This window comes from Equus przewalskii, chromosome 30, assembly GCF_037783145.1.
Source record: "Equus przewalskii isolate Varuska chromosome 30, EquPr2, whole genome shotgun sequence".
Taxonomy (NCBI): domain Eukaryota; kingdom Metazoa; phylum Chordata; class Mammalia; order Perissodactyla; family Equidae; genus Equus; species Equus przewalskii.
Window position 1 is genome coordinate 31,601,916 of NC_091860.1, and position 27,182 is coordinate 31,629,097.

The 27,182-nt window shown below is 44.6% G+C and overlaps 1 protein-coding gene across 1 annotated transcript; it reads right to left on the reverse strand.

Moving 5' to 3' along the window:
- Positions 1 to 878: 878 nt before the first annotated feature.
- On the reverse strand, positions 879 to 22,482 carry GTPBP4 (GTP binding protein 4). Its single transcript, XM_008523936.2, has 17 exons — positions 22,350 to 22,482; positions 20,843 to 21,013; positions 17,927 to 18,030; positions 17,706 to 17,842; positions 16,275 to 16,375; positions 14,944 to 15,036; positions 14,073 to 14,264; positions 13,931 to 13,996; positions 11,662 to 11,751; positions 10,638 to 10,748; positions 8,874 to 8,951; positions 8,438 to 8,489; positions 7,848 to 7,948; positions 5,966 to 6,163; positions 4,903 to 4,968; positions 2,584 to 2,727; positions 879 to 1,644 (listed from the first exon to the last, which is right to left on the reverse strand). The coding sequence occupies exons 1-17, from the start codon at positions 22,395 to 22,397 to the stop codon at positions 1,492 to 1,494; spliced, it is 1,905 nt and encodes a 634-aa protein (XP_008522158.1). The 5' UTR covers positions 22,398 to 22,482; the 3' UTR covers positions 879 to 1,491.
- Between the last annotated feature and the right edge of the window lie 4,700 nt (positions 22,483 to 27,182).

Here is a 27,182-nt window from a genome sequence, read left to right on the forward strand (position 1 = left end):
TGTGGACTTTTGCTGTCACATAGTGGTAGCATCTGTTTGCAGATTCTACCTTCCAACACTGGGGTGGCAGGGCAGGAGCTGTGTTTTCTGAGCCACCTGCAAACCCTGGCAGATGTGCCTGCCTGTTGGAAGCTTTGCCGACGGCCCGTCTGTGTTTGCCTGCTGGCTGCTGCTGCTTTACATATGTATGTGCAGGCGTTCTGGCAGGGTTCCCCTGCTCTGGCTGACTAGCCGAGCTGGTCTACCTAGAGGAAGGGGAGCTTTCTTTCAAGTGCGTGATCCCGCACATCCCCATGCCACACTATCTGCCTAAGCGGGCTGCTTGGCTTGGTGTGGATGCCCCAGTGATTGCTTAGCTGCCTCATTGGGGAGCATTTCCATGGCTTGGAAGGTGTCCAAGAACACAAGCATTCCCACAGAGGGCTACCTTTCCCCACCTTCTCCTCGCATGGTTGTGTGCCAGCTGCTGTGCAAGGTCCTGTGCCCTAAATTGCTGCCACTCAGGAGATTCCTTTATCTCCTTGCACTACCTCCCAGTGGGGGTCCAGCACCCTCACCTTCAAATATAGAGCAGTGTGGATCTCTCACACGTCTACTGTGTTACGTGAACGTCCTCTGTTGGTTTATGAATGTCCTTTTCATTGTATGTTAGTGGGGAGAGACTAAGAGATGGGCTCACTCGGCCATGAAGCTGACATCACTCCACCTATTTTCTGTTCTTTTGATAGTGGCCATCCTAATGGGTGTGAGCTTATTGTGATTTTAAAAACAAAAAGGAATTGTCATTTATTTTTTCACCTGTTTATCTGACCAAATCAACACTAATTTGTAACTAAGTCAACAAAACAAAACAAAATAACCCTAAATAAATACAACTATTTTCTTTTAGAAATTTATTTTGGATCAAATAGTTGAAGACGAATTACATTGGTACTCTGTACAAAAAGACTAGAAAATAATTTAGCCCTGGCATTCCAACATATAAACTTGCATTTGCTCCTGTGTCTGCAGGACAGGAATAGCAGCTTTCTGCCCATGTCCACAAGTGGAGAAGTTTTCTTTGCAAAAAAAGACTATTCATGTGCAGTAAACCAAAGTTCCCTCTTGCAGAAGAAAAGATTTTTCTCCATCAAAAACAACATAATGCACAACTAGAAGGACCCGCAATTAAAACATACAGCTATGTAGTGGGTGGACTTCGGGAGAAAAAGAAACCACATAGTCAAATCAATACATCTTTCCAGTTCTGCAAATCTGAAGCAATCAAAACTCCATTAAATGCAGAAACCACTCTCTACTCAAAATGTAATATGCAGTGATAAAAATGTCCCACACCTGTATAGTTAAGGATTAACCATAGTTCTAAGCAAAGCAACAACTGCTATTGTTATTTTCAGTTTATAGATCATGACTCCAATTTTATGAAACCATACCATACCAAAACAAGAAACAAACAACAGTCTAGCTAAACTGTTTCAGCTGACAAAGACACTATCTCCTGTCCTTTTTACCAGCTTTCCTCTTTCCAGAGAGTAAGTGCTTGGGCTTCATATCAAATACATGTCTGTCTGCCTCGCCTTTCTTCCCGAAGCGATTCATCTTCTTCTGAGCATTCTTCATCATAGTCTTTGCTTTCTTCACCATCTATAAAGGAGAAGAAACCATAAAACACATTAGCTACCAAAAACTAAATTTCCTCATGTATCTTTGTTACCTGTCTCAGTGGTCCAGGTCTATTCTGTGGAGAAGCCCTGGTAAGTCTCACTCACTACTGTTTTCCCTCAGACTCTCCACAGTATCTGCAGGAATTCAACCAATATCTGTGTATAAAGATGGGGTAAAATTATATCTAGAGAAGTTTTGTACCTAGAAGGACCAGACACATTTTAGATCTGGAAGATTAGATACATCTAACTCCCCCTTAGACAGAGAAAGAAACTGAGATTCCGGCCCATGAAATTGTACTGCTCACATCTGACTGATAAGTGGCAATGCTGGTATTAAAATCCAGATTTCTAGACGGAGGTGCCATGGAGGAATGGAAAACACAGGCTTCTATAAAGAAGACTGCTGCAAGTTTACATACAGAATTTCTCCTATGTCTAAACTTTCAAAATGCTGAAACTAATACTGTTTGTGTTTTTTAAATAAAAAGAAGCTTCAGCAAAAAAGACTGTGTACATCCAAAATGTCTTTCCCAACAGACTGGCCAAAACAACTCCCTCTGGTCTGGTTACCTGCATGGGTTTGCAGCTCCCAGGCCTCTAGGTTCTGATCAGGGTCCATTTCCTATCACAACTGCAAATGGCTGGGACCTAGACTAGATCGCCTGGTGCCTTATGACGCCATGCTTCTGTCCACTCCTGAGAAAGGACACCACTCATGGATGCTGTACCTAGGGCAAAGATCCAGGGACACCCACTGTACCCTGGCCCAAGCTTACTTTTTGGGGTGCAGAATGCAGCTAATCCCCCATCTGCCGTCCCTGCCACTCCAAATGAAAGGTGTGGGTGTTTTGCCCTGAGTCTCATGTAATTAAAAGCAGAGGCTGTTGTTTTTTAATGACACATTACAGAGACTAACCTTGACGTCCCGAAGACCAGAGACATCACGTGGAGTTCGAGAGCAACTGCGACTCCGGGCTACAGAAGAGGGTGGAACAGAGTCTTCCCGCTTTCTTTTCCTAGTAACACTCCGAGATCTCCTGGCCTGGACTGCATAATGGGCCTGAAAAGCAAACTTCAGTGCCTCAGTACCCCAGCCTGGCTTCCAGACTTAGTGACAAACGTGAAATTACCCCAATGAGGGAAGAGAACAGTTAGGAGCTTTTAGAACCATTATAAAATAAGCTAAAGGTCTTTAAAATACGGTTAATTTCACATCAATTACTGGTCAAACATTCTTTTTCACTTAACTCAACTACTGTATATTACAAAGCTGATTTTAACTCCATTTAACTAAGTTTACATAGAACTGCCCATTCAACAATGTTTTCCCTTACCCTAGGATCATTGGATTAGCATCAGAATTTCTGTTTTAGACATAAAGAGTCTCTCTCCTTCACCTCTCCATTTTGGGGTTAGCTATATGAACACAGAGTGATAGCCATGAGAAAGTTCAGCCTTGAGGCTAAGCAAAGACATGCAGACTGCTAAGGACAGGCTCTGTGGTCAGTCCCTGGGCAAGTCAGCTCTGCTCATACTGGTCATAGGTGCCTTGTTCACCCTCGTTACTGAAATAACTATGTAAACTGATGTAAATAACAGGGAAATAATAATAATACAACTACCATGAAAGTCATGTAGGCAGTGAGCCTAGCAGTTAATAAACAACTGAAAGTCAGAAGCTATATATGTACATTAAAATAGTACTCCATGTGGGGGCTGGCCCTGTGGCCGAGTGGCTAAGTTCATGAACTCTGCTTCGGAGGCCCAGGGTTTCACTGGTTTGGATCCTGGGCATGGACCTAGCACCGTTCATCAAGCCATGCTGAGGCAGCATCCCACACAGCACCACCAGAAGGACCTACAACTAGAATATATAACTACGTACTGGGAGACTTTGGGAAGAAGAAGGAGGAAAAAAAAAGATTGGCAACAGATGTTAGCTCAGGTGCCAATCTTCGAAAATAGTACTCCATGTGAGCAAGATACTCTCATACATTGCTGATTAAAACCCAAATTAGTCCATGCTTGCTGGAAAAAAACCTTAACACAATGTTATCCCTTTTAGTAACTGCACTTCTGGGGATCTGTTTTGAGAAAATAATCCAGAATATGAAAAAGTTCTCTATATGAAGATGCATACTATGCTCTGGCATAATTCATCAAGCAAAAACATTAGAATTCATAATAGGTATCTGAAATGCCTTCTAATCTTTGGGCTCCCAGGAAAATAGTTCTGAAGTATTTATAGCCTAAGTTCCTCTCACATTGAGAAGCTCAATAACATCTCATCTTTATTTGGTAACTGAACTGAAGCTAATGAAAGCACCGTGTAAAGACTAGTCACCAAAATCAAAGTCATAGTTTAAGTAAAAAAATTGTATAGAACAATATAAATTTATCTGTTTTGTTCTCTTTGACATTTTATTCCAATTCGTACTTTTCCCTATGCAAATTCTTCTATTTTCTTGTATACTTCTTACACATCATCCTACATTGTTTGTGGAGACGGAATATGAATTTTTAAACTGCAAACAATCCAAAAAGCCTAAATAAAGAAACTAAATGTTTTTACTCAATTAAAAAGGTGAGAAAATTATACTAAAATGAAAAATGCTTATACTACAATAAAAAGTAGATGCAAAAATGTACATGTCAACCTAGCTTATTTTTGTGTGCTGTAACCACAAGTGATCTTTTTTCTTTCTAAGAAGTTTTCAGTATATTCCAAATTTTCCATTAACCTGGAATGGAAGATAATGTAAATAGATATATAATAAAACACTGACATGAAGCAAAAAAACAAAAGAAAAAGAAAACGCACTGGGGCTGCCTCTCATAACTGAGGTGAACTGAAGCAGAACATTGGAGTAACACCCAGGGGAACCTCCCCCAACCCCAGGGATGAATTTTAATTAAGGACGATGGAGCATGCAAGGTCTATCTACAACAAGAACTAAGTTTGGAAATACCATCCTGCACCAAGAGCACAGTCCCTTGAGCCAAATGCCCCTGAACCAGTCCCTGAGGGAAATGGACAAAACAGTGTGCATCCTTCAGTCCTTAACTAGCCACTACTAATCAAGATTCATGCTAATGAAGCTCCTCAATGGAAATACTAAAATTCTATTTTCCTTTTTAGTCAACTCTGTAATCCTATTGGTTTCTAGGACCCTAGTTTTTAAGAGAAAGCTGAATCCAACTTTGTAAGCATCTGAGACCATCTCTGCACACTCACATTGTCTTTATCATCCATGTCAACACCAAGGCTGCGCATCTCATTCTCCAAGACCTTCCGCTGAACCTAAAATGGTGTTAAAAAGGATATTTGTTTTAAGCAAAATTAGTTTGATGAAATGGGCTCATGTTCATGTTTTTGGACAACTCATTAAATCCCATGAAAATCCGTGAACATCTGGAACGTCATCATTATTCTTCCTCTCTCATTACACTTTGCCCTCCCTCTTTCTTCAGGGAGCTGCCCTTCCATTTTTGCCATGTCCTGTGGTTTGGGGCACCCACAGGACCTAGCCTTACCTGCCACCCTGACAAGAGCGTGCAGCAGGAGAGAAAGACACCTAATGAAAACAGAGCTGGGAAGTGGAAAGAATCTTGACATCATTTGATCCATTCGTGCCTAAAGTGCAATTCTCCCCACCCTAACCAGTCATAGGAGTCAATAAGTTGCCTTTGGATTTAAGTTAGATTGGGTGAGGTTTCTGTAAATTGCAAAAGATGAGTCCTGACTAATAAAGAAATTATAAAACAAGAACATGTGAATTGATGGCTTTACTTCTACATATCATGAATTAGGAAATTAATTTGTACAACTGCAAAGTACTTGAATCTAATAGTGCTGAACTTCAAAGTCACCAAGAAAGGGTATAATAATCAGAATAATCAAGCAAGCTCAAAAATTAATATATACCAAGAAAACAAAGTACGAACAGGGGCCGGCACAGTGGTTAAGTTCGCATGTTCTGCTTTGGTGGCCCAGGGTTTGCTGATTCTGATCCCAGGGGCAGACCTATGCACCGCTTGGCAAGCCATACTGTGGCAGGCATACCGCATGTAAAGTAGAGGAAGATGGGCACAGATGTTAGCTCAGGGCCAATCTTCCTCAGCAAAAAGAGGAGGACTGGCAGTGGATGTTAGCTCAGGGTTAATCTTCCTCAAAAACAAAAAGTATAAACAATCTTACGGACACACAAGAGTTGAAATGCTGTATTTAGCAATGACTATACAAGAATCCAATCAGCAAAGAAACAGGTCATGCCTCTTTGAAGAGACATAAAACTTGCCTTCTTTGCAGTTCGAGGCATTCTGGGTCCCTGTGTATTCTTCTCTTTGGATTGCAAAATTTTCAACTTCTTTTTTTCTCTAATTTGTCTTGCCAGCTGTCGGATTTCCAACATTTCTTCATCTTCACTTTCAGATTCACTGTCGTACTCTCCAGCAGCTGTCCTTAGCTCTTCCTCTTTTTCCAACTCTTCCAATTTCTTTAAAAAGAGTTGTAATTAAACAAAAGCAATAATGAAAAACTGATACACCAGCATAGCAACGCTTATATGGGAACAAGGTTTCCACTAAGCCTTTCAGGATGCAGTGAATGCCAGGGTTGTCTCAGGTGGGCCTCGTCTTACATGCCAGGGCTTACCTCCCAGCAAACAGATTCTGTGAAGAAAATGAAGACGGCAGGAACGCTAAGCTGACAGCATATTGTTAACTCTTTTGTGTCATTTCTTTTTCTCATTTAAAAACAATTACTCCAAATACCAAGATTAAAACCGTGCGGACGTCACCTCCCTCATTCCCCACCACTCCCAGCAGATATACGAAGAACCTCATTTCTTGAAAAACTTACAACATCATTGTGAACTGGCGTTACACGACAACAGCCCATTTATCCATCCTGCCATCCCAAGATACCACCTCACTGCCTTTACAATTACAAAAACAAAAAAAATATGTGTATGTATATCACCACCTAACAAATAAACCTTTACAGAAATCTGACAGTCCAATGTGCCCATATCAATAATTATGTAACAAGTGCAGAGTGGGGGAGGCCGGGAAGAGGACAGGCCAGGCCAATCACAGGCTACGCTGAACCGAGACTAAGGAAACTGGACACTACACAACAAGAGAGAAAGCAAGAGGCGTACCCAAGAATTTAATGGAGAATAACATTTGAAGGAGATTTCTCACACATGGGAGTGTGGACAACAGAATGAAAAGCAAGAAGACCAATGAAAGCAAAGGCAGTGAGGTGAAGTAAGACGCCAGAATAAGGACTATTTCAGAAGCGGAGCAAACAGGAAGAGAAGACTGAAAGAGGCGTACATTAAGTTTACTCCTTGGATACCCAGATAAATCATGATGCTATCAACCAGGTTAGCTTCTGGAGCAGAAATGAGTCCGAAATGTTGGGTATGAAGAGCTTGCACAGATGTCGACAACCAGACTGAAATGTAAATTCAGGACAGCATTTGGGAATTGAGGATCGGAAAGTACTGAAACGTACACTGCAAATATTTCACAAAGTATCTTTTTAAAAAGCTTGAGTGAGGAGAGAAAGAACAGCAACTAAAAGAGGACACAGGGTTTAAGAAAGTTTTTGCTTTTCAGAAAAGATGAGACAAACCTGTGGACACTCACATGCTAAGAAACAGCAAATGGAGAGAGGAGTGAACAGGAGGAAGACATCGGTGATGGAGAAAACTCCAGAGAAGACAGAGTGGGCCAGGTCAGAGAGCAAGCTGAGCCTGCACCCAGGGCTAAACCTCTGTGGTGAGAAGGCCCCATGGGGGAAAGGACAGAGTGAGAGATCAGGAAATTCACACCCTACAACTCTATTTTCTTTCCAAAGGGGCGCCATCTGCTAAGACTGGCAGAAGGAAGTACCAGCAGGTTTGAGGAGTCTGGAAGGGGCCCGGATGGAAGAATGCCAGCTGGGGGGAAGAGGATTAATGGTGCTGCGCCCATGGCAGCCTACTTGGCAGAATCCTGGAGTCTCAGGACACCTGGCAGGAGCAGGCGGTCATGATCAGGGCCGGGAGGCTTGGTGGGGGTAGAAGGAGCGAGGGGAACAGACAGAGGTGAACCCAAGGTTATGCTCATACCTTCCAGTAGTTGCATTAAAAAGGACTAACAAAATAACATAATTTAACGAGTGACACAAACCTGCATGATGTCAGGATCAATATAATCAGCTATATTATGGCCTTCCCAGATCTCGGGTATCTTATCATACTTTTCAGATGAATTCATTATATCCCAGTACTCTAAAGTTAAAAAAAAAGTTATTTATAGTTAGCTACAAAAAAAATCCCGGTATCCTAAAATGACAGAAAACTACCTGGAAGAAATCTCACAGAGCCCTGTCAGTATGCAACCCTTCATCTTTAAGAAATTAAACAAAACGCTGGAAGACTTTCATTCATTAAAGTCCTTTCACAGTTTTCTTAAACACTTTACAAGCAATTAGCATTTTAAAATAACAGGGGCCGGCCCAGTGGCACAGCGGTTAAGTGCGCACATTCTGCTGTGGCATTCTGGGGTTCACCAGTTCGGATCTCGGGTGCAGACCTGGCACCGCTTGGCAAGCCATGTTGTGGCAGGCATCCCACACATAAAGTGGAGGAAGATGGGCACGGATGTTAGCTCAGGGCCAGTCTTCCTCAGCAAAAGGAGGATTGGAGGCAGATGTTAGCTCAGGGCTAATCTTCTTCAAATAAAATAAAATAAAATAACGATTACATTCTAGCCCTTACTTTGAAGATCCAAAATATAATCATCTCCCATTTCTAGTTCAATATCTCGTTCCTGCAATGAAAAAACAAAACAGTTAAAATTAGCTCTATTTGACCTTTCAGTTCCAGAAATGCTGAGCTCCCTCCTTGTCCCTGTGAATCGTCTCTTCTCCAATCTAAGAGCCAATGCTTTCAACACCTGCGAGGCTCAGCTCCTTTACCTGGCAGGAAAGCTGCCTGGACCATCCAGTGGACCCTATCTGTTACGTATATACTTTACTCACTGCCATCTCCCATCCGCGAGGGTAGGGACCTTCATCAGATTTCACGGCCATGTTCTCAGAGCCTGAGAGCACGGGCACCAGGTGCTCTCAGCATGTTCATGCTCTAAGTCTCCACCCCTCCTGCATGCACTGCCTTTCTGACCCTCTCTAAAAGGAAACCTATAGCAACTTACCCTTTTCCTCTTCGGCTCCCCAATTTCCATTCTCTTTTTGCGTGCCACCACTCCTTCTGGGATGAAAGGGGGCCTCTCCTGAGAAGATATTATTAGAAATATTTATGTGAAACGCCTTGTTAAATGCGAAAGAAACACAAAAATGAAAAAGTAGGAGCAAATTCTCCATCTGCAAGGAAAATGCAAAACCGTACTCAGACTAATTAAAAATCAACAGATGATCAAGGGGAGAGAACAGGACGCAGGGCCAGTTTGGGCAAGGAAGCCAGGAGGGCTTCACAAGCCAATTTTAAAGTTAATTTACAAAAAAAATAAACATCAAGATTTTCAAGAAAAATTATGCACAAGGAAAGTGATCAGGAGAAATAAAGCAGATGAATGAGAAATTTAGACATAATCCAAGTACATATGAGAAATTCAATGGAAAACACATTATCCAATCATTAGTTGTGAGACGAATGACTAGCCAGTTGAAAACAGAGCTGGGTAACTATCTCTGCTTGCTTTCTAAGAACAAAATAAACTCAAGACTGAGTGAAGAGTTCCATTCAAAATAGGCAAAATTTTTAAAAAACTAAACCATCAAAATATAGAAGAAAAAATAATTCTTAAAGAGTATTTTTGGAATGGACAGTAGGCCTTTCTATACATGACACAAAACTCAGCAGACACAAAGAAAATATTAATATATATGCTAATAGTTTAAAAACATGTGATTCCTTTGAGGTAAAAAAATCCCCCAAATCAAAAAGAAAAGAATATTTATAGAACATACAAGAGTCTGATTTCCTTACTATAAAAATTACAAATCAATGAGTAAAAACCAAATGACCAAAAGAACCGAAAAGACCAACAAGCACCTTAAAAATGCTCAACTGCACTAATCATTAAAGAAATACATCACAGGGGCCAGCCCCGTGGTGGAGTGGTTAAGTTCACAAGCTCCACTTCAGCGGCCCAGGGTTTTGCTGGTTCAGATCCTAGGGACGGACAGGGCACCGCTCATCAAGCCATACTGAGGCGGTGTCCAACACAGCACAACCACAGGCACTCACAACTAGAATATCTAACTATCTACTGGGGGACTTTGGGGAGAAGAAGCAAAAAACAAAAAAAGATTGGCAACAGATGTTAGCTCTGATGCCGATCTTTAGAAAAAGAAAGAAAGAAATACGTCACAGTAAAACCATCTTTAACCATTTCAATCTATTAGACTGACAGAAGCTAACACCCATTAATGATGCAGAGAAATGTGCATTCTCCAACTGTTCACAGTGGAGAATAAACTAGTAAGGCATTTTTTGAGGACAATGTGATTTTCAATGCCATACCTTAAAATTTACTCCACAGACATATTTGCAGTTAAAAACAAACACGTATGTATAAAGATGTGCTCCTGAGCTCTGTTTGTAATGGCAAGAAAACGAAAATTTTAAAAGAACCTAATACAGTTCTGTTAATTTTAAAAAAAATTATGCTTATATGCCAAAAATATTTCTGGAAGGACAAACAAGACAGAGTTAACAGTAACTGCCTCAGGTGGAGCGAGAAGGTGGTTTTAACTTGGCATTTTAGACTTTTTTTTTTAACTTTTCAATTCTTTATGATATACATGTCATACATTTCATTCTGAGAAAGAAACTAAAGACCACTCATGAAATCCATTTGGATCTGCGACTCCTGGACAAAGGCATGTGGTGCTGTCCACTGACCGTATCAGTAACACTATCTTATCTCAAAGGCTCTCTGGAAAGGCAACCTTACCTTATCATCTCTTTTGTTTGGTATAGCTAAATGCAATTTGTTCAGCACCTCATTCACTTTATTTCCTTTCATTTTGGTTTCAACTCGATGAGCCAAAAGCCTGTCACAAGCCTAAGAAGGTGAGAAAACAAGGCACCGAGTCACAAGGTATCCTGTGGCAGCCTCCTGTCACATCTTCCCAGGAGGAACCGGGAACCAGCGCCCTGTTAACCAGCAGATTATGTCCCAAAGGTTTAGAGCATGCTGTGCAATGTTCCTCAGTAGTGACATCTGGTGGCTAAGTCCTTAGGACTACCCTGAGGTCCATGTAACTACTCTGGGGCAGACCATACTTCCAGGAGGGAGAAGGCATCTTTCTCCCTTTCCAGGCCAGGCCCCATCGGAGGCAGAACCCTAAGGCAGTGCTGCCACAAAGCTTGCCCCAAATGCTCCCACCTCCCATTTGGGGCCTGTATCCCACCAGTGGTGACCCTCACGCTAGCTAAGTAGTATCCCGAACTAGATTCACGTCCCATCTCAGGACTCTGCCTGGAGTAACTGAGCCCTGAGAAAAACCAACAGTATCAGAGCTGCCCTTTCTATTTCAGGTAAAAATAGCAATGAAGGAAAGGTAATTAGAATCACATGTGAAATCCAACAGGCAATGCCTCCTTAGGCTGTTCTTGCTTTTCACACTATTTTATTGCCTTCTGGTTTTAAACAGGTTCCACAAAAACTCCATGTTTTCATGACAGCACCCATGGAAATACTGGCAGGTCAAAAGACACAGCAGACAGTGACCTAAGTTATAATTACCTATAGTGTGAATCTAAGTATCTCTTCAAATCCCTATATTCACCTGGGCAGTTGGGGACCTCGGGTTAAGTGAGGGCACTTACACTCATTTCTCTCGCCTAGTTATACTACTACCAGTGCTCAGGGTCAATACCACCTAGAAAGAAAACATTTCCCCCGCCAACTGACTTTTCTGAAACAAGAGAAAGACAATAAAGAGGTCAACACCTGCTTGTAAGGAAGCACTGACCTCTGTTTTCACTTTAATAACTCCCTCCTCCGTGAGGGTGCTGGTCTCCACCACAGGAAATCCTTCAGCCTGCAAATCTATAAATATTTTCTAGGAATACAAAGGAAAAATGAGAGATGCATTATTTCTAGTTCCCCACGAACAAATCTTACTGTTCCTCAACTGGGTGTTATAAATGCTAACGAGCACAACATCTGTGGTTTGTTTTTGAACTTCTGAAGAACAGACATCTCTCCTAAACAGTTATCTGATCTTCCCATATATTCTTCTCTAATTAGGAAAATATAAATTACTGGGAGGATTAAACCAGACTATAGCAGGCAAACTAGAGGCTCTCTGGAACATTCTGTGAGACTTCACCTTCCAAAAAGAAACTTGACAAGATCAATAAACGGATTTTTTCCCAGAATGTTTTCAACGCTATTTTTAATAAAATATTTGGCCTCCCCAGGCTAAGAGAATTCCTTAGAAAACACAAAAATGTTTATGAATCTAGCTACATATAAATCACTAAGACTCTAAGAGAAGGGACTTCAATTGTGTGTCCCTCCACCAATGCCATGTTGATACCTCACTGAAGATGCGGCCAGGTTCAGACGCAGGTGACCACACCCATGGTAGTTAAGCTTCTCATGAACAAGATCTACTTCCTTACTACACGGTCCAACTTACCACTTAGGACTCCCTCCTCCACTGGAAAGATCAATGGTCTTGGAGAATACCAGGGTCTGAGAGCCAATCCCACCAATGACTAGCACATGACCCTGCATAAGACACTACATCTGCATGAGCTTATGGTGACAGCATCCACCACGTGCATTATGAGGCAATAACTTATGATGCTGCTCTAATGAAGTTAGAAGCATGGATAAATAGAGGGCAGGCTGCAATACCGTTACAGCGCCCACTACCCACCTGCTTTCTAATTCCATTAAATCTCCCTGACAACGTCATTGGTAAACAGCCCAATGATGCAGTTGTTACTATCACTGATTCCTGAAAGGCGACCTCATCCATCACAGCTGGCAGGGAGTGAAGCAGAGACTGGAGCATGTCTAACCACTGAGCCTGAGCATCTGGCACAACATCCACTCTCAGCTTTCCCAGTGTTCCTGCCTTCCCCTCTTCCCCACCCTATAATGCTTGTAGCCTGGAAACCTGAGACTGCTCGATATATATTTAGGTCCTTTCAAAGACAAGCAAATTCTCTGATGTCAGTATTTATATAATTAGTAATTTAAAAAATACCCTGCAGTGCCCCAAGGAACCGAATTCTTACCAAGTATTAAACATCTAAATAGAACAAGACAGAGACACTGACTGAGAAGAGAGCAGCACACCCCTCCCTCAAGAGGGTCTCCTTTGATGTGGTAAACGACTACACTCTAGGAGATGTGGCCAGATGAGTTCATTATTCCAGTGCAGTGGTTCTCAAACTCAAGTGTGCATCCACTACCCGGGAGTACATTCAAATCCAGGTTGCTGGGAGCCTCCCCAGTTTGTGATTTTGTAGGCCTGGGGTATACCCAAGAATTTGCATTTATGACACATTACTATGGGAAAGCAATGCTGACGCTGCTGGCTGGGGACCATGATAGGAGAACCACCGTACTAGTGCAATGCTTCTCTAAGCATGTATCCTGAAATATGCCTATTAAAGAGGGCTGCAGGGTCAAATTATTTTGAAAAACTAGGGCTAACAATATTACTTGCCTCTTGGAAAATTATAGCAGACAATGCACACTCACGGTTCTGCAAAGTGTGCACATGTTCCTTCTCCTCCATTCACTCACTCAATTCCCAAACTTATTTCACCACAGAACAGAAGTGGCAGGTATGTAAGTAACACACATGAAACCCTTCCTACCTAAAAACTTATTCTGCAAAGTGCTGCTCCAGTGCACTGGTAGCCTGAGGCCTGGAAGAGGCAAAGCACACCTTAAAGTGCTTTGATTCTTTTAAGGCACCAATGTAAGAGAACAATCCCTTCCCAAGGAAGCACATCTTCCAAAGGTTAAATGCACCGACCTGTTGAATGCATGGATGTTTCCATAGCCTCTACAACAGAGTAGGAATCGGGAAATTTCGGTTTTAGTTCGCCACTAACTAGGTTTTTATAACATTATGTCAACTAAACCAGAGGATGTTATCTCAACTGTAAAATAAGAAACAGGACTAGCACTGCTAACATTCCTCCTAAATTTTTGTTGCCTGAGATGAGATTCAGAATTGGTAAGTAAGAAATATTCAAAATGTTAAGATGATTTACCTGATCGTCTTCAGGAAGTTCAGCTATCCTCTTTACATCACATTTGTTTGCCACAACTATAAGAGGCTAGAACAAGGGAAAAAAATAAATTATTACCTCTACACTGCAGGTTATAAATGAAAATACTGGTTATCACACTTACCTTGTTGATAAAGAGGGGTCTGATATTCTGGAAGAGCTCCAGCTGCTCCTTCAGCCCATGCCCACACTGCTCAGACAAATCCATCACATACAGAACTGCAGCACGCAGGTGGGCCAGGGCCGTGATGGCCTGCATTTCAATGGTGTTCCGATCCTCCAGAGGGTGGTCCAAAATCCCCGGAGTATCTACAACCTAATTGTTAGATTCATTACTCCAAAGCGTCCACATTCACAAACTTCTCGTCCAGCACATCCTAGAGGTCACTCACATACCCAAACAAGTCCTGAGAAAACTGGTAAATAAAATGTAGGTCTCCCAACCAACTCTACTAAAATAAAGCAGTGAGGAAAAAGTATATAATCTTTCAATATTTAAAGGAATGGTGGAGGGACCCTGAGAGCTCACTAAAGAACTAGCCAATGACCTTGAGAGAATGACTCCTCTTTTCATTAGTGACATCATAAAATAGAACTGGAATAACTGGCAAACACTCCCATGGTTTAGGAATTATTTCATCGTCTATAAAATTCAACTCAACTGTGGAAACAGATTGCTTCCCACTTTCAAACAGCTGGCAGATGCCATTTCTAATGACAGAGTCAGAACAATGACAAGGAGATTTTCATTTCATCAGAAGCACCATTGTTACACTGTTAACATAACACAGAAAGGCATACTGGTAGCTGGATACTTCCCCTGAATTCTATCAGAGAAACAAGGACTGCCCTCATGCAACCTTAAAGCTCAAATGAGTTTTCTCCATGGGGATGTTCCTGGCAACCCTGAGAATCTATCCTACCTCCTCAGTCTTCTCATGAAAATCAAACTCCATTAACAAAACCACCAAGACATCTGTTTAAAGAACTCTCACCTGCCAACGCAGATACTTATAATCCATGTGCCCGACAAACAGAGACTTGGTTGTGAATGCATAAGGTTGGACATCCACATCTGCTCTCGTCACCTAAAACAAAACAAAACTCCCACAATCACAGAAGTTCTACAGCTTGTTTGCTCTTAAATAATGTACATGTGGCACCTACATGGTATCAAGACTAATTTTTTTGGCAGGAAAAATAAAAGAGAGAGCCCTCACATGATTAAACTGCTGTGGACAGGAGCTACCACACTTTGACAGATGGACAGGCTCCATTTCCTCATACCACTGGGCCCGTGAAGGAAGGGTCTACATCAGGGATTATGAGGCAAGGCCCAGTATTTAGAAGACATCCATCAGCTTCTCCTCTCATCCTCCCCAGACCCAGCAATGCCCAACAGAACTTTCTGTGACAATGGAAACATTCTACATCTGGACTGTCCAATACAGGGCCTGCTAGCCACGTGTCCTCATGAACTCTTGAAACATGCTCAGTGCAACTGAGGAACTGAATTTTTTTACTGTTTAATTTTAATTACTTAAGTGGCTGACACCCCACAGCACAGGCTTACAAGTGTTTGAGACATTAGCTAGGTCATTGCAGAACTTTGGCTTATCACCACGTCATGGCAATTTTTGGACTAAATAAAAACCTACAGATCTGCTTAAAAGTCAAAGTGGTTTTGGCAGCAAGTATCCACAACACACATAAAAATTGTTTTTTGGTATCTTTTGTTTTGTTGCTGGCTGCAAACTAACATTTTAAACAGTGTTTCTACTCTCTTCAGGTCCCTCAAGTTCAGCTAAATTGTTCTGAAGCACCAAGTTACTTACATAATACCTCTGAGCCCCAATTAATAAACTTAGCCAGTAAAGAAGACGCAGTCATTTACTGTTACCTGGACGAAATAGCTTATGTGAAAGTTGATACAGCAACCAAAGTGACATTCACCCAAAAAATACCTTCAAAGACTAGGAAGTCCAATTCAGCAAGTGCAAGCTGCTATAGTCAACAGTATCTCCCATGACACTACCATTACCAAAATATGCGGAGACAACATATCCTGTGAGAAGCTCTCCATGTGTCAATAAAAATGTACTTAAATGTCTCAAATCCCTTACAAATCTGTAGGACACTTACAACAATCAAAAATAAAATGGTTTCTGTAAGAGCAATATAAATCTAGGTTCAGACAGAGCCAATTTTCCCTTCATGGAAACGGCGTTTTAAGCCTAGGGCAGTTGTCCTCCACCCAAGATCACGACATGGCAGTGCTTTGGCCTCAGGTCCTCGGTCACTATGTTATCATCAGAGACAGACCAACCTTATTGATGAAGCTGGACTTGCCAACATTCGGGTACCCACACAGAAGCAAGGTCCTTGTATTCGGGTCAATAGTTGGCAGACGGGACAAATGCTGACGCACTATGAGAAGTTTAAATTAAATGTGTTTGATTATTCATAAGAAAAATTAAGAAACTCAAAAGTTTAAGATCTGCTTGACTTATACTCCAGGCCCATGGTTATGTTAACCTCACTCCAACATTTATAACATAAGTGACAGAGAAAATACAAATGAAAGAAAAAAGTAGTAGTTGCAGATGCAGCATGGTACCAAACAGTATTTCCCAAATCTGGCTGTACCAAGAATCCTATTCCTAGGCCCTACCAACTTGGTATCCCATCCAACAGGTCAAAGGTGGGGGCAAAAACTTGTCTAAGAAGTGCCCAAATGATTCTTACTAAGTGAGATGATGTTTGGAAAAGCATTTTTGAAGGGGGCATGCGCATCATCACTTCCTGGCTAGGCAGTGGGCTATTTCCACGTAATGACCAATCCTCAGGTGCCTCGTCTACAAGGCACACAGCTCCAGTGACACTACTTGGCTACCCTGAGCATCACACAGATCAGCTGAAGCACTGTCAAAGAAGTCAAGTACTACAATCTTGTCACAAATTATTTGTCAGATGCACAGTGAGAGGGAACAAAACCAACTGAATTAAAAAAAATTGTAATGTAGGGCCTGCCCGGTGGCTCAGCAGTTAAGTGCGCACGTTCTGCTTTGGCAGCCCAGGGTTCGCCGGTTCGGATCCTGGGTGCAGACATGGCACCACTTGGCAAGCCATGTTGTGGTAGGAGTCCCACATATAAAGTAGAGGAAGATGGGCACGGATTTTAGCTCAGGGCCAGTCTTCCTCAGCAGAAAGAGGAGGATTGGCAGCAGTTAGCTCAGGGCTAATCTTCCTCAAAAAAAAAAAAAAATTGTAGTGTAAAAATACAAGCATGTAAAAAGGCAAATATCTGTTTCAATAAAAATCCTACTACATTAATTCAGAAATTGTCCTATTAAGCAAAACTATCAGGTGGCAAAACTGGAGTAGCAGTTTAATGCAAACACATATTACACAGAAAAGCATTTAAGAAAAAACTAGTGTCAATAATAGGTAAAGCTATGAGTCAGTTTTATATTTTTTTGGTATTGTCCTGTGATTGATAATGTATATGCCTTACTTACTAAATATGATAAAAAAATTTCCTAACAGTGCTATTAATTTATAAGCATTATAAGTGCTAGCTGCTTTTTTAATAACTAGCCTGGTAGAATTTCTTATAGGCTAGTCTGGGAAAAATAATTTGACCCTGTCATCTCTAAAATAAGACATAAACAAGTATTTCAAAAATAAGTTCTCAACAAAGATCAAGTAGCTTAATCAAATACACTAAAAACCATTTTTGCTTATGCATAACGAGTACCTTGTTCCAAATATTCCAAACTCTGCTTCTGTCTCTTGATAATTGTACACATTCGCCCAAGGGCAGCACGCTTCAGCTGCTTGCAGCGGTAGAGAGAATCACCATATTTCATAAGCCGCACATAATCTTTAGCAACACTTAAAGAAATAAATAGAAATATCTAAGAATTTTTTCACTTTTGACAATAATTTAAAAGATACTACCTTAAGAAGATACCTTACTTGTCCACTAAATTTTTGGCAATGTTTACTTGTCCAAGAGCCAATTTGTAATGATCTTTGTCATAGAGAATGTTCATCAAATCAGCATAAAATGGATGGATATCCTATAACAAGAAAAACAACAGTCATTTTGATACAATAGTTTCTCATCCCTCCAAGTAAATAATACTTGAAGAGTTATTTTCTAGGGAAGTATGTCACACCTTTTCCTCTTCCCTCACACCCCTAGCATCTTCTCCCCAGTCCTCTCTCCTGGCTAATGACTGACTGTAGTTTTCTGAGAAAAAAGCAGCAGAAAGCAGGGAAGCAGGCGCAGCAGTTACTTCTGCCCACACATGCACCTGACCCATGCCCAAGAAAGCTTCCTTGATCCCCACTACTGTCCTTGGACCTGGCCAAAGCCAGATCTCCATTTCTACATTAGACCCATCCCCTTACTTCTCAAGAACTGAGCTCCAGAAATTCTCCCTTCTCTACCTGGCCATTCCCATCAGCTTGCAAACATACTGTTATTTCCCAGGAAAATTCTCTAAAAGTTTTAAAACTCCCTTGAACCCACAATCCTTCCATTTCTCGGCTTCTTTTTTTTGGTAAATGACACGAAGAGAAATACTGTCTTTTCTTTCCTCCTACTCTTCATAAACCCAATCGAGTCAGGACTGTCTCTAATCCATCAAAACAGCTCATCAGATCACCAGTCACCTTCCAATCCTCGTTTATTTACTAGACCTCTTTGCAGCATTAGGCAGCTGGCCACTCATCCTTCTTGATACATTTTATTCAACGGCCTCGGGACCCACTGTGGCCACTCCTCAAACTCCCTTGCTGACTTGTGCTCCCACCCCAATGTTCAACTCGAGTTTCTGGAGCACATTTCTTTCCACACTCATTTCCTACGTGGTCTCATGGAGCTCCGAATATGTCTACATTTTCACAGGTCCCATTTTTACATCTCCAGGCCAGACTGCTCATGAGCCTCAGACTGCTCGGCACTTCTACTTTGACATCTTACCCACATCTCATGATCAACATGTACAAACTGCTCTCCCTGTCCTCAAATCTGCTCCCCTTCCGTGTCTCGGTGAATAGCAATACCACTGCCCAAGGTGCTAAAGCCCACACCTGTCTTATGAGCAAATCCATTAGCTCCTCTTTCAAAGGATACCCTGAAGCCAGCCACTTTACTCCTTCACCACCACTAGTCATCTAAGTTGCTGCGTTCCCCTCTGAACGGTCTCTTCCCACATGGGCCAGTCATCCTCTAAAGCTAAGTCAAAGCACAGCATGTCCCATGCTCAACTCCGACTGCTCCCTCAGGAACAGAATTTAAGTCCTACACAAGTCGCCTTGCTCCAGCCACTACTTCTTTGATCCATCTTCTAGTGCCCTCCCTCTCACACATCCTGCCCGGTCTTCCTGCTCTTCAGAGACATCAGATTGTAGACCTCATGGCCTTTGCACTTGCTGTTCCTGTGCCTACAGTACACTTTTCCCACATAGCTGCACGGCTCATGATCTCACTTCCTTCAAGTCTCTGCTACAAACTCCCTGCTCAGGCACTCCCTACTTTCCTTTCTCATCTGACACACTCTGTATTTTCATGTTTACTAGACAAGGATAGCGACCTTTCTTTAAAATTACCGTTGTATTCCTAGCACCTAGAAGAGTACTTGAGACATGAAAACCATTTGATGAATGGTAACATACTCTAACTCTCTCCTCTAAAATTGTCCTCAGACTACTCACTCTAACTAAAAACCAGGAACAGAATGTTTATAAATTTAAACCTCTAATGTAATAATAAAAAAGATACCAAGGATGAAAAAGGTAAAATTTCTTACAAAGAACCACAAAAACCTGGTACTAAGAAGATCAAGGTATTTTCTGTTTGCTCAAATCAGGTGCTTCCTAACACCAAATCAGTTTAGAATAATCTCATTCTTACATCTTTTTTCATCCCCAGGTACTTTCTATAACACCTGCCCTATCGCCAAAAATTATTCACTCATTCAACATGCACCTATCAAGCACCCAAGTCCTAGAGATGCATATAAGTGCCTGTCTGCTAGCAGAATTTACTTTTTATTTTAAACACTTCGGTATTTTTTTAACAGCCATCATTACCTTTTTCAATGCAAAAGAAATTCTGGTCACATAAACCAACCTCTTCTCTCTGCCTTAACCTACCTTCAGAGACTATTTCTGGGCAGTGGCAAATTTAGGCTCTTACACTGGCCTCCTGACCCCACATCTTTCATCACCTCAAATAACCCTGCAACCGTGTGACCCCCACAGGGACTTCCTAAGCAGTGTCTGCTCTTGCTCTCTATAGCTAAAGAAATAGGCCAACTGCACTATGCAGCAGAGTGAAGAATTCAACTTATTTGGCTTAACATGTAAGTCACAGCTCCCCACTCGACTTCCTCTTGGCAATGAAGAAAGCAGTCAGTGCTGAACTGATCATCATCAGCTGATGAAGCAGCAAGATCACAACAGTGGCGGACCTCAGGCCACTGACCCAGTGTGAGCCCACAAGAACAGGAGCCTTGGAAAAGAGGGAGGAGAGGAAGCCGAGACAAGCCAGTGAGCCACCAGAACCCTAGACTTCCGGATTCAGTCCTCAGCTTTTAAACAGCTTGTGTTGACCCCTGCAAGCCCAGAGGTTACAAACAAAGCTTGAGGAGACAGCTTTGGGCCCCTTAGATGGGGTTTAGTTGGGGCAAAGGAAGAACACTAAGGAATCAAAAAACCTGTGTTCTGTTCCCAGCTTTGCCACTAACTCACTGAGGAAACTTCGACAAGTCAATTATTTTGTGTCCTTCATTATCTGTCAGATGAGCAGGCCAAACTGATTAAACACTGATTTTTCTGAAGCCTCATATTTATATAACCATGTTATCCCTTGGAGTCACTTACATCCAATTTGGGGAAATCGGTTAGAATCTGTGAGAGTCTGTCATGGTAATTCTGTTGAGTAAATTTGACTTTCCTCATGTAAAAATGTCTAATGCGATGAATTTTGTAATGTTTATGAATAACTGTCGGAGTCTTTCGTTGAGTCTTCGACAATGTCAGGTCAATAAAGTCCTGAAATTAAATAAAATAAGACACAGTTACACCAGAAACGTCTACTTTTCATACACTCATCTGAAACCCTCTTAAGACTAGTATCTAACAATAACACACATTTTAAACTACAAACACTCTTCTAACTAAATCTTTAGCCTTCTATATACAACTTTGTTCATCTTTTATAGTCTTTGCCTTTAACAAACACTTAGCAAACAGCTGCTGAATTAAATTTTATCCCAAACTTCCTTGATGTTATCTTATTTTTTTTTGATGAAGATTAGCCCTGAGCTAACATCTGCTGCCAGTCCTCCTCTTTTTGCTGAGGAAGACTGGCCCTGAGCTAACATCCATGCCCATCCTCCTCTATTTCATACGTGGGATGCCTACCACAGCATGGCTTGCCAAGCGGTGCCATGTCCGCACCCGGGATCTGAACTGGCAAACCCCAGGCCGCTGAAGCGGAATGTGGGCCCTTAACCACTGCGCCACCAGGCGGCCCTAGGTTATCTTATTTTCTAAATACCTAAGAACCTTTGAACTTAAGCAGTCAGATAACTCAAGCAAAAATCAGAAAACATTTTAAAGAAAAAGAAACAATCCTTCAGTTTTGATTTGCATATCCTTGACTTTGAAAGCATACAAGATAATCGATAAAACTAAAACCCACGGTTTATAATCTTCTAAAATACATACGGAGACTTTTGCAGGAAGTCCCCAGTGCAAACAGAAACAAAGCCAGGCGCCTACAACACTGTCAGCACTGGGAGGGGCAGATCACGCCTCGAGACCTCCTCTATCTCCGCTCCATCTCGCAGATTCGGTGAACCCTTAAGGCTCCAGCTACCTACTTCATAACGTTTTCCCTGACTCTCCCCCTACTCTCAGGAGTGACCCTGAACATCTGAGGAAAGACCCTAACCCCCGTGGGCCCTGATCTCTGAGGAAGGAACCTAATCTCAGAGGAAAGTCCCTCATCTCTGAAGAAGGACCCTAATCTCTGACAAAGAACCTAATCTCTGAGGAACGACCTAACCTCTGAGGAGGGACCCTAACGTCTGAGGAAGGACCATGACCTCCGAGAAAGGACCCTGACTTCTGAGGAAGAATCCTAATGTGCAAGTCTGAGGAGGGACCCTAACCTCTGAGGAAGGAGCCTGATCTCCGAGGAAGGACCTAATCTCTAAGGAAGGAGCCCCCCCCCCGCTCCTTGAGGGGACCCCTAAGCCGGGCGACGTGGGCTGGGAGGCGAGGCTGGCGCGGCGGCGACCCCTCTCCCAGCCCCGCCTTGCGGGCCCGGCCCTCGGCGACTTGCGGAGAAGGGCGGGGACGGAAGGCCCCTCGAGCCGCCTACCTTGGCTGACGGCACCACGGTGATCTTCTTGAAGTTGTAGTGCGCCATGCCGCCGGTCTGACACGAGGACCGTCGCGCGGGCGGGCGGGCCTTCCGCCGGATGCGCGTCACTTCCGAGCGCTCCCCGTGTGCCCGGCGCTCTGCCTCAGCCCGCACGGCGCCCCCGGGCGGCCCGGAGGTCCCGCGGCTCGGGCGAGGGCGGCGGCCGGCTGGGGGCGCGCGGGGCGGAGCGGCGCGGAGCTCACTTCCTGCCGCGGACGGGGGTCCCGGCGGGCCGGCCCGGGGTCTGTGCTGCCCCGCCCGGTCCGGCTCAGCGGCTGCAGGAACTCTGGAGGCCCGTGGGCCTTGGGGGCCCGGGGTTCGTGGCCGGCGTTGGCGCGCGCGGCCGCGGGGTCAAGCGCGGGCGGAGCTCCCGGACGGCGCGTCGCTTCTGCGCGTGCGCGGCCGCCGCCGCCTCTGCACTTGGAAACGCGCGCAAGTCCGGTTAAATACGGAGCGCGGCGGGGCGCTCGTCTGCGAGGAGACGCGTCTCTGCTGGCCCGGCCCTGACCCCGACTGCGACCCCGGACGGCGTCTCCACCGGCCCCGGCCCGGGAAGGCCTGACGGCCGCAGGGAGAGCCCCGGCCTGCGGGGCGCCTGCTCCCCCCGGCCTGGACCGCCGCCTTACTGGGACCGCGTGCGTAGCCTGGCCTCTTCTCGGTCGTCGCCCTCGCTCCCTCCCGTCTCCTCAAAGCCGCCTCCGTTCCCGTGAGGGCTGGCCCTGCGCTGGTCTCAGTGTCTCGGCTCCCTCTTTCGCGGCTCGCTCGCCGGCTGCTGTCTCGCCCTGACTGGAGCTGGTCCGCGCCGGCGGCCTCCGCCTCTCCGGACTTCCCTGGAGCTCTCGCTCAGCCTGTCCAGACTCCCTCCTTGTGGGCGCGTCGCCGGTCGCCCTGCGTGGATGCCTCTGGTGAAGCAGACGTTTCCAGCCTGACGGTTCCGGTCAGCTCCGAACGGCCGCCCTGCGCGGCGGCGGAGGCGGCGGACGCAGCGCTTCTAAACATCACGGGCCCTGGCCTCCTCTCCGCGGAGGTCGGCCCCCCCCTCGCCGCGGAGCGCGGTGGCGGGGCGCGGCCCTGACGCCCCTGAGACCCCGGGAGCAGGGCTGAGCTGCCGCGCAGACTGTGCACCAGCGCGATGGGCAAGGCATCCCGGGGCAAAGGTGAGGGCACGCCGAGGGAGACAGGTCAGAGGACGAGTTCGATCCCCAGAACGAGCGGCAGAGGAGAAGCCCGCGGACGGCAGGCCGTGGCGGCCGGCTCCTCTCAGCGCGGGAGGAGGCCGGCGGAGCGGGTGGGAGACGGCCCTCTGGAGTCCGACTGAGCGCGGAGCATTGGGACGCTTACCGTAAGCTGCCGTCAGCACGGCCACTCCCTCAGGTAGCCCCGGACCGCGGCCCAGGGTGAGCCGTGTGTGGGTGTGGCCGCGGGTCAAGCGCTCGTCAAAGCGGTTGAGCACATACCAACTCGTTTAATTCCCACAGCGACCCTGTGAAGTGGGTGGCGAAGCCAGGGCACAGCAGGGCTGGTAAGCAGCCGTGGTCACACAGCTAGTGGGCGGCGGGGTTGGAGTTTGCGCCTAGGGGGCCTGCCCAGCGTCTGGTCAACCGTTAGCTATTCTGCTTCTGAGTCATCTCGAACGCACCCTCAACTTCTCAAATCCTGTTAACGAGCCCGTTTGTGTCATCAGCAGGTCAGACAAGCATGCCTCCTGTGTCTTTGTGGCGTTCCTAAAGGAAGCCTCTGCGATCGTCAGGATTTCCTGGCTACGATCATTTGCCAAACTGCAGCACAGCTCTGCACTGTTCCGGAGGTTCCCAAAGGTGTGCGCATGGTCACGGCTCTTCCTCGGGTACCTGTGCGCTCCTCAACCCCACCCACGTCCCCTCGCTCTTATGTGACCTGGTCCACCTCCTTTTTGTTCAGTCCAGTACTTAGACAAGTCCAGTCAATCCTTGGCTTGCGGCAGGCCACTATCCTTTCTTTAGCTCTTAGCTCTAGGGAGTAATTGAACAATTTCTTACATTTGTATAGGACTTTAACATTTACAAAGTGCTTTACTTTTTAGTGTCTCAGTAATATTCCCAACAACTTTCTGATGTGACACTAAACTGAGATTAGAGGCTTGCTTCTCCTTAAGGTCACACAGCACTACATGGCAAACAGGATTAGACCAAGCTGAGGACCAGGCCTCTTCAGCCATCCCATAAACATTTATATAAATGGTTTGTGGAGGAAACAGAATTTTTTTACATGCTAATAACAAATGTCAGTGTGTGATTTTCTTGATTTTATGCAGAATAGTGAAGTCTACTTGTTCATATAGAACAGAAGAGAAACCATTCATTTAAAGAAAACAGAAAGAGGACACTTGACAAAGAGAAAATGTATTAACATTCATGTCGGAGAATACATGTGAGAGGATTTTATAAATCCTGTCAATGAAAAACTGACAGGTCTTTGATATTTTTACTATTCTCCCAAGAATTTGAAATCCTATTTGCATAAAACACTTAATAAACACTTGCCACCATGAAGAGTTGAAGGCCCAGGTTCATGTTCCAGTTCTGCACCTTACAAGCCACGGCACGTGAGCTTCAGCAAGTGACTCAACTCCTATCCTTGCCTCCTCTTTTACAAAATGGGGGAAATAATGCTCGCTCTCAGAGGATTGTTTATGGCGGCTAATTATGCAAAAGCATAAGCCATACAGTAAGAGGTATTAATATAATGAGTATCATTAATAAAATTTTATTTGAAAACTTTATCAGGTCAGTTACAAGGTAATGATCTGAGCATTGCCATAAAGTATATCAAATCCCAAGTTTCTTATCAGGGATTCTCAGTTCCTAGGTGTGGCAATAAAATCATCCTTTAGAGAGCATGATGGTGTGGAACCTGAGTTATTGGCTAGCTTTTCAAGGGACAAGAAGCAGCACATGAGAAGAAGAGATGTATAACACCCTTCTCGTGAATCTAAGGGTGTGAAATTGGGAAGGGGGTCTGAGAAGACAAGACCACTTCTGGGAGCTATCTGCTTTTCAGTTGCTCAGCCACAAGACGTGTCTGTGAATGCACAAGCATTGTGACTCATTGTGGGCTCAGAGCTACACACCCACGATGGGGTACCAAGCATCCCACACCACCTGCATGTTGATCAGAATCAACATTCTTCCCTCTCCCACTTGTGCTTTGCGTGGCTGAGTGCAGCTTCCTGGGGGCAGGTGTGTGTCCCCGACCACTAAGAGGAAGCAACTCATTCATGAACGTGCTGCTGGTCTCTGGGGGAACCAGACCCTTGTTGAGGAGAGTTGGAAAAGCCACCTGCAGCAGAAGGCAGGTCACCATTTCTCAAGCTGATTTTGGCCGTGTTGTGGAGGTGTCCAATTGCCAGGACTCCTCAGAGTGTGAGCCTTGTGACAGAGGAAGGGAAGCCTTGGCTATGGTGCAGGACACTCTCGAGGGTGCTCTGCAGTGCTTTCTGGTGACTTCTGACCGTGAGAGCACTGCACAGCAAAAAGGCTTGTTTTTCAGGCCTGTTTATTTTGTGGAATTGGTCTCCTCTGTTTTACTTTCCTATTGCTATAATTCTGATTGATGAAAAGTACACCTTGCAGCAGAAACTGTGCCTGGGGAATGTGACCAAACTTGCGTAGAAGGAGCCTTTGTGTGGGGATTAGTCACCTAGCCACAGGTAGCTGTCCGGTATTAGAAGATGTTGGAACCACTCCAGTGCATCTGTTGGTCATTTCCCTGAGTCCCCACTGAAACGGTGTTCTGGCTGACTCATTGAGCAGGAATCATGCTGCTTTGGGCTGTTCCCTACATGTTCCTCCTGAGTCCATCTCATTTCCCAGAGAGACAGTCTCTTCAAGGGCAGAGACTGTGTCTCATCTTTTTGCTGTTCCTCACAGCAAGCAGCATTTCCCTGAGCATTCTAGAATGACTGTGGAACTCGACTGATTGAAAGCTGGCCTAAGTAAATTCCTGGTGCAGCTGACATTTGACATTTGAAATAAGGCTTCTGTCCTACTTAGTCCCACTTATTTCACAATTCCTGCTGTAACACAGAAGAAAGCTGCACTGAACCTGTAGCTTAATGACAGCCAGGGCAGATGCCTCAGGCCCAGGGCACTTGGACTCCGGTCCCCTGGAGTGATGAGAGACACAGAGGGCCTCAGGTTCTGAGGCTACATGCCCAGATTCTGAGAGGCAAACTCTCCCCAAAGGAGCCTGCAGCCAGCTCGTTCCTTATTGAAGTGAAAACTGCAGCTGAGGAGCCCAGGGAGCAGGCAGGACAACACCTCAGTGGGCTGCAAGGTGTGTACACCCCCACAGCCAAGTTCTGCCCGTCAGCACTGCTCTCAACTCCTGGCGCTCGGTCTCCTGGCCCACAGCCTGCTGACCCACAGCCTCCTGAGCCACCATCTCCTGGCATGAATCAGTGGTGCCTCAACTGCTGAACAAGGGGATGTAAGCCAGGTCCACACAACAGAGGTCTGCATATGTGTGTCTTTCAGTTGTCGAAGTGATTGGTTATGAAGACACCTCACTGAAGGATAAGGGGATGACAGGTTTACTCATCATAGTTTTCCTTTAATATGACACTGAAAACTCGAGAGAAGGGGAATTTCCCTTTGATGACATGACTTAGTGTCAGCGTGGGCTGCTATAACAGAACACCATAAACTGGGTAGCTTGAACAGCAGATGTTTATTTCTCATAGTTCTGGAGATGGGAAAGTCTGAGATCAGGGTGGCAGCATGGTCAGTTTCTAATGAGGACTCTTCCTGGCTT

What these genes read in the sequence shown, in the direction of transcription:
- GTPBP4 (XM_008523936.2), bottom strand. Translation starts at nt 22,397, where the DNA reads ATGGCGCACTACAACTTCAAGAAGATCACCGTGGTGCCGTCAGCCAAG. An exon ending in TTATATTTTGGATCTTCAAA is followed by an intron (nt 7,949 to 8,437) that starts GTAAGGGCTAGA and finishes TTTTAACTTTAG; the next exon opens with AGTACTGGGATATAATGAAT. An exon ending in TGCCTCGAACTGCAAAGAAG is followed by an intron (nt 4,969 to 5,965) that starts GCAAGTTTTATG and finishes ACACCATTTTAG; the next exon opens with GTTCAGCGGAAGGTCTTGGA.